The 7537-nt window shown below is 37.8% G+C and overlaps 1 protein-coding gene across 22 annotated transcripts in view; it reads left to right on the top strand.

Annotated features, from left to right (window-relative positions):
• Positions 1-7537, top strand: part of ARL13B (ARF like GTPase 13B) — a 75486-nt gene continuing 67949 nt past the window's right edge. For all 22 annotated transcript variants that reach the window (XR_015134694.1, XR_015134690.1, XR_015134689.1 and 19 more), the window contains exon 1: positions 1-359. Coding sequence is in view for 7 of the 22 variants with exons in the window: in XM_086321358.1 (XP_086177484.1) it covers positions 301-359 (59 nt within the window). In the remaining 15 variants the exon portion in view is untranslated. The remainder of the gene's footprint in view (positions 360-7537) is intronic.

The following is a 7537-nucleotide window of genomic DNA, read 5'->3' as shown; positions in this document are numbered from 1 at the left end:
ACGTAGACGCGGGGGTTTTCTCTGGCGGCTTGAGAACCCTATCGCGATTTGCGTAACTGTGGCTTTGGTCCGCACTACGTGGGCGAGGAGCGAGGTTTTCAGCTCGCCTGCAGGCGCGGTTTGTTGGGGTTGGTTTTGAGAGTGACCGCCCTCACCCTCCTCCCGGCTTCTCCTCCAGGCGCATTCTCCTCTGGGCCGCCTCGGAGCGGCGGCGGCGTCCCTGAGGACTCGGCCCAGGAGGACTAGCGGCCCATCTCCGCTCCGGGCTCGGATGGGAGGCGGCGGGAGGAGCGGCCTGGGATGTTCAGTCTGATGGCCAATTGCTGCAACTGGTTCAAGCGGTGGCGGGAGCCCGTCAGGTAGGCTGGAGCCAGTTGGCCAGGTGCCTTCCTAGGGGAGGGGGCCAGCTGCGCCCCAAGGAAGGGGCGCCGCCTCTCCTCTCGGCCTCCAGCTCGAGTGACTCTTACAGGCCGCTAGGGATGCTATCGCCCCCAGTTTGATTTATCTCCTCAGGGAGCGATAGGAGGACGTAGCCTTTCTATTTAGTTGCAGTTAAGTTCTAATGCGTAATAGTTATTGTTGTTATAATTTAAATGGGTCCTAATTTCTTAAAAAGTTGTGGGTTTTGTGTGTGTGTGTGTGTGTGTTTGGAATTGGAGGCTATCCGTTGTGCATTTTTCCTCTGAAACTTTTGTAATGGGATTTTTTTAAAAAATAGGGCATTATGAGATGTTTTTCATAAAGTCCACAAACACCTTCCCACTACACACACTGTTTTGTTTGAGGACTTGGACTTGAAATCTTTCTCCACTACTTAATAATTATATGACTTTCCCACTTTTGGCTCCACCCTCCTCGTGTTAAAAGAGGGTGATAATATCTGTGCTCTAGGAGTGTTGAATTAAATGAGAATAACTGATGGAAGGTGTTCTTAACTGTAGTGTAGCTTCAGTTTTTACATGAAATCTAGTTAAGCCCTTTAGTTGAAAAAGTCCGCTTTTTAACATTTCGTTTTAAATGCTAAGTATATTAATAATTAGAGCCCGCTACTTGGTATTCATTCATTTATTGAGAATATACCACGTGCCAGGCACTGTGCTAGGAAGGAAGGAGTCAGTGAAAATGATGTTTTTAAAATTGAGCTACTCAATCTATAAAGAAACCTTGAGTTTGTTTGTCTTTATAAATAATGTTTTTTAAATAATTCTACTTTAGAATTAAGCCAAGGGTAATTTATAGCAAAAGTTTGGGGTTTTTAAAAAACATTAACATTAATGTTAATGTTGAAACATTAATTAATTAAAAAGGATGAACTATTCTGTAAAGAATGAAAAGCTATAGGTATAAGGAAAAATAAATGTGTGTATTTGGAAATTTGCCTTAAATGGAACTTTTGAATTCTCCCATTATTAACTCTTAAATGAATGTGAATCTTATAAGTGATATGATCAACTTTCAAGAATCAAAGATGTGTTGGGTGTGTAGACTGATTTAATTTGTTTTCAACATATTCTGGTCTGATTGCAGTCTCTACTAAGCCTGGAGGATGTGTCTGGTTTTTTAAAAATATATTTTATTTTTCTAAGAAAGCACAGTAGTGTGTGTCCTTTTAACTAAAAACATTCAAAAACCTTTCACTGCAAATAAGTTTTCAGTTTATTCCTTATTCTTTGTTTTTGCTTCTCTCAGTAGCTGTAATGTAATAATCTTTGGGATGATTAAAGAAAATACAGAGTTCCGAGAACAGAGAATGTATTGATTTCTGAGTAGAAAAGATAATTGGATTGGATTTGATTAATAAAGCAAATTGAAATTTAACCCTATAACTCAGTTTATTTTGTTTAATACATAGTAGTGTCAAGATCTGTCCAATAGGGTAGTGATAGCTGCATATGACTGTTGAGCATTTGAAATGTGGCTAGTCGGAATTGAGATGCTGTAGGGCTTCCCAGGTGGCTCAGTGGTAAAGAATCTGCCTGCCCAAGCAGGAGACACCGGTTCAGTCCCTGGGTGGGGAAGATCCCTTGAGAAGGAAATGACCACCCGCTCCAGTACTCTTGCCTGGGAAATCCCATGGACAGAGGAGCCTGGGGGCTGTAGCCAATGGGGTTGCAAAAGAGACACCACGGAGCACATATGCATGCAAAGTGTATAATACAAAGTAGATTTTGAAGATTTATTATACAGGAAGGAAAAAGGTAAATATCAGTCCTTTTTCAGTGTGATTACATGACCTTTCACATTTTATTTTCATTTTTTAAAATGCAGTTACTAGAAAATTTAGCCTTATATATATGGCTTGCACTATATTTTTTTATTGGACTTCATTAATCTAGATCATGGCCTAATATGAAGGACATGGATAAAATCTCTCAATGTTGCATAGAGCTAACTGTCATATAACTTAAAAATAAATGAGTTATACCTATGTTTTAAGTACCCTGTTTGTTGATGCCTGGTTCATAATAATGGCTGAGTAAATATTTGCAAAGTATTGTATGTAGTTTGATTACTCCTTTGCAAATCCGTAAGGAAACAATACTAGCAGGTAGTCCATTTGCCAGAACAAATGGAAAATGAGCAAGCTGATTGTAAAAATATATCCAATTTTGTGGCTTTATGATATATTGCTCTGTAGTTTTTACATTTTAGGCTATACTGGTCCTTATTGAGATTCCCCTTTCTGTTTATATTTTATGAAGATATGTTTGCAAATGTGAGGAGTGAGTGTGTGTAAGAGAGAAGATGATCATTAATACACTCTATTCTGAGGTTTCTTTGCTGACTTTACACTGCATCCTTTGTATTTACCTATTTGTCCTTACTTAGATACTCTCCCAACAAGCATATTATTCTGGAGATTGGAATCAGGGATTAGATTGCATAGTCAGAATGTGTGGATAGGACCAAGGCAGGAGTCAGAGGTCAAGTGTTCAAACACCAGTCTAGGATAGGAGTCAGACCAGAATGCCAGGGAATTCAGGAATACCATATGTGCTGTTGAGAGAACCAGAGAAAACCTAAACATAGGCTCTGCTGCTCCATAAAGTTAACCTTGAATAGACTGAAAGCTAGACTCATAGATAAGTGACTTTCTCCTGTAGAATCATTGGGTATTTTTTTTTTTTTTTAACTTTTTGAGTTCATGATATAGTGATCAGAGCTAAGAGATTAACATTGGTACAGTGCTATTAACTAAATTATAGGTTTTATTCTGAGTTCACTTGTTTTAACACCTAGTGCTTTCTTTTTTTTTCCTGTCCAGGATCTAATCAAGGATTCCGCGTTGTTTTGTTGTACCTCTGTTCTCTCGCAGTCTGTAATAGTTCCTCTGTTTTTTCTTGTCTTTCATTGCCTTGAGACTCTGAAGAGTACTTGTCAATTGTTTTGTAAAATATCCCTCACATTGACATTATTTTCTTGTGATTTCATAAAATGTTGCTGCATAATTGGGTAAAGGAATACCATGGAGGTGAAATGTCCTTTTCAGTACATCATATCAAGGGGTACCTGATTTTGATATGTCTTATTACTGGTACTGTTAACCTTAATCACTGAGTTATGGTAGTGTCTCCCAGATTTCTCAATGTAGTGTTTTGAGTCATACAGGTTTTCATCTGAGTCCTAGGAGTTTTGGCACTTTCCCCCTAGTCAAGTGTGCATAATTTTTGTCTTGCAACATTTTGAGAAAGAAAATTGATGCAAGTACTTGATGCTTTGCACATAGTAGTTACTCAGTAAATAGTAACTCTGATCTTAGGAGACAAGTGCTGATTACTAGGTTACTTTCCTTAATTCTGGAGGAGGAAATGGCAACCCACTCTAGTACTCTTGCCTGGGAAATCCCATGGACAGAGGAGTCTGTGGGCTACAGTCCATGAGGTTGCAAGAGCTGGACATGACTTAGCGACTAAACTACCACTTTCTCAATTCATTTTGCACTTGTCAGCATAAATGCCCTTCCCTTCCTCTCTCTTTTTTTTGGGGGGGGGTTTTAAAAATTGTTTTATTTGGGAAAAGTGCGTCTTACAAAAGGGCAGCTCTTTCTGTTAGTAGAAGGGTTCTTTTTCCAAGGCTAGTTCTAGGAATGAATCTGTTTATTCCATTTCTTCCCATTTCCTGGTGAACCTCAGTCATTCAGCATTCAGCCAGAGATCACAGAAAGAACTTGGGTGTAAGATTAAACCTAAATTTTTATCCCAAGATTTATTGTCCAGTTTGATCATCAAAAATACAAAATCTTTCTTTTGTCTTCAGAGCTCCGCTTCTGTTCTTTGCTTAGTATGTAAACATACGTAAGCCTCTCTTACCTAAAAAATAAACCAAATGAAATGTTTCCTAATGTTGCTATAAAAATTGCCACTAACTTAGTGACTTAAGCTTATTAGCCTGCAGTTCTGAGATCAAAGCTCTAAAATGGATCAGCAGGGTTGCTTGTTTACCTTCTGGAGGCTCTAGGGGAGAATATTTTTCTTTGCCTTTTCCAGCCAAGAAATAGGCTGCCTACATTCTTGGCCTGTGACGCCGTTCCGCCATCTTCAAAGCCAACATCATAACATCTTCTGTCTTCTGTGATCTTCTCTTCCTTTTTATAAGTAAGGAGCCTTGTAATTACATTGGGCCTACCTGGATATTCCAAGATAGGCTCCTCATCTGAGATCCTTAGCTTAATCACATCTACAAAGTTCCTTTTACCAGGTAAGTTAGCACAGTCACAGGCTTGGGGAATTAGGATGTGGACATCTTTAGGAGCTTGTTCTTCTGTGTCTGCCTTTCTAAACAATCTTGTGCCTGCAGCCATTATCCTTTCTCCTTCCCTTTGCTGCTGCTGCTGCTGCTGCTAAGTCGCTTCAGTCATGTCAGACTCCGTGCGACCCCATAGATGGCAGCCCACCAGGCTCCACTGTCCCTGGGATTCTCCAGGCAAGAACACTGGAGTGGGTTGCCATTTCCTTCTCCAGTGCATGGAAGTGAAAAGTGAAAGTGAAGTTGCTCAGTCGTGTCCGACTCTTAGCAACCCCATGGACTGCAGCCTACCAGGCTCCTCCATCCATGGGATTTTCCAGGCAAGAGTACTGGAGTGGGGTGCCATTGCTAGGGGAAGCAGTACCCTATAAACCATCTTTCTTGGTCTTAAGTTAATATAACTGTAAATCCTAGACTATTTATGGAAATTGCTGATTCTTATTTCTTAAGTAAGCTGTACATGCAGATTAGCAAGGATTATCTGATGTGTCATGGCAGAACTGGAACTTCTTACATTTCTTTTTTATCCCCTTAGAGCTTCTTGTTTATTCATAGTAGGAATCTCAGAATTTTAGGAGAGAAAGGGATCTAGAGATATTCTGATTCTACCTATTTGTATTTTATTTTATTTTTAGTTTTTATTTTTCATTTTAAAAAATAGTCTTTATTTTTAGATCAATTTTGGTTTATAGAAAAACCGAGCAGAAAGTGCAGTGAGTTCCCATATACCCTCCCTCCTCCTAGTTTCTGCTGTTACTAACATCTTGCATTAGTGGGGTATATTTGTTACAACTGATGAATAGATAGTGACATATCATTAACTAAAGTCCACAGTTTACACTATTCCTTTATGTTGAGGTTTTGTTTTATTTTTTTATATTGATATTTTAGAAATGAATAAGCAGACAATAAGAATTTCATTTGATCAAGCTTCAAAGGTAGCATATGACCCTAAGATTGGTCCCCTTTTTAGTACTTCATAAATTTAGATAGTGATTTTGGTATTATCTTGACCTGTACAATCTGAATTAAAGTACCAGAAAATAGCAATTATAAAATAATAGAAAAATAAAATCACAGCATAAATGGTTTGGTAAGTTTTTTCATTTCATTAATTCTTTTTGTGGTAGGTTTTTTGTTTTCTCACACATACATCATAAGGCAGTATTTCCAAGTCCCTTTTCATATGTATTTGTTATTTGCTAATTGTTCCATGTAGTTTTAAATATTTTAAGTAATAAATACCAGTTTTGTTGTGTTAAATTTTGCTTTAGTTTTCTCAGTGTTCTATTTTAACTTGCATAACATTTTTGAAGTTAGAAATATCTTTTATATAATTATCTCATTTGAAGTATTGTCTTCCTTAGTTGACCCATGAGGAAGTTTAGAATTGTACATGTTCAAAAAAATGTTCAAAAAATTGTAATAATACCATTCAGAAAAGATTCAGAATTCACATGTTTTCTGAGTCTAAGTTCAAAATGCTAATATAATATGACTTATATTTCTGGCATATTAATTTGTTTATCTTTTATATAAAAAAGGACCCTGAGATACTATGTATACTAAAGTTTTTGGCTCTCTTAATCCCTACTTTTTTTTTTTTACTCAGAATTATTTTAGTTTTAAAAATATTTCTCACTGTTAATTATTGTGTGAAACCACAGCATGTAGATCTACTCAGAAAACTTGGATTTAATGTAAGAAAATAGGTAATTTTAATTACATTCTCTAATATTGAGCTGTTTGATTTGAAGATTTATATAAATTGAATCCATTACAGTACAGTCTCAACTGAAAGTCGTATATTTTAATTTTACTTATGTTTACTTAGCAAATACAGTGAAAGTCGATCAGTCCTGTCTGACTCTTTGTGATCCCATGGACTAGTCCATGGAATTCTCCAGACCAGAATACTGGAGTGGGTAGCCTTTCCCTTCTCCAGGGATCTTCCCAACCCAGGGATTGAACCCACGTCGCTTGCATTGCAGGTGGATTCTGTATCAGCTGAGCCACAAGGGAAGCCCAAGAATACTAGAGTGGGCAGCCTATCCCTTCTCTAGTGGATCTTCCCGACCCAGGAATCAAACTGGGGTCTCCTGTGTTACAGGCGGATTCTTTACCAACTGAACCCAGGGAAGAGAGGGATCAGAAGCCCAGGGATCAGAAAATACATTTATATTGTTTCATTCAGTAAAAGTACAAGGTGTATGCTTAGCACATTTGATCCTGGGGCTGCACAGTTAAGACAAGTTCTAGTTGAGAAGACTGAATTAAAAGTTACATGAAAAAGTTAAGGTTTGTTTGCTGTGATAACATGCCTGGTCAAGAAGACCTAGGAAGTTCCCAGCCTTAAAGGTCTGCTGGGGAGTGACAGAAGACGAGGCTGCAAGAGTTTGGACTTGATTCTGTTTAAGGATTTTAAACAGAAAAATGTCATTCTTAGCTTTTTCATAAACATCATAGTTAGGTTTTATTAACAGCATGTAGCTCATTACCTTAGTTAATCTACCTGTTACTAGGTAATCTACCTTGTCTTAGCTCTGACAAGTAGGTTATGGTTGTGATTCACTGAAATGTGGGGAAAAAATATTTGATGAAAATGAGCCAGACAACCTGGCTATCTGGTGTATATCTGTGTGTGTGTGTGTGTGTGTGTGTATACATATAAATGTGGGTAAATTTTAGGATAAACAAGATGATTCCAGTTGCCCTTTAAATTAATAATAATTGTTTTTATGAATCACTGTATTTAAACTTCCCATAGAAACTGCTGTTAACTAACTAGCAC

The sequence above is a fragment of the Bos grunniens genome, chromosome 1 (assembly GCF_055505025.1).
Source record: "Bos grunniens cultivar Pamir isolate PY7600 chromosome 1, Bosgru_T2T1.0, whole genome shotgun sequence".
NCBI lineage: Eukaryota > Metazoa > Chordata > Mammalia > Artiodactyla > Bovidae > Bos > Bos grunniens.
This window is presented reverse-complemented; position numbering and strand designations above follow the sequence as displayed.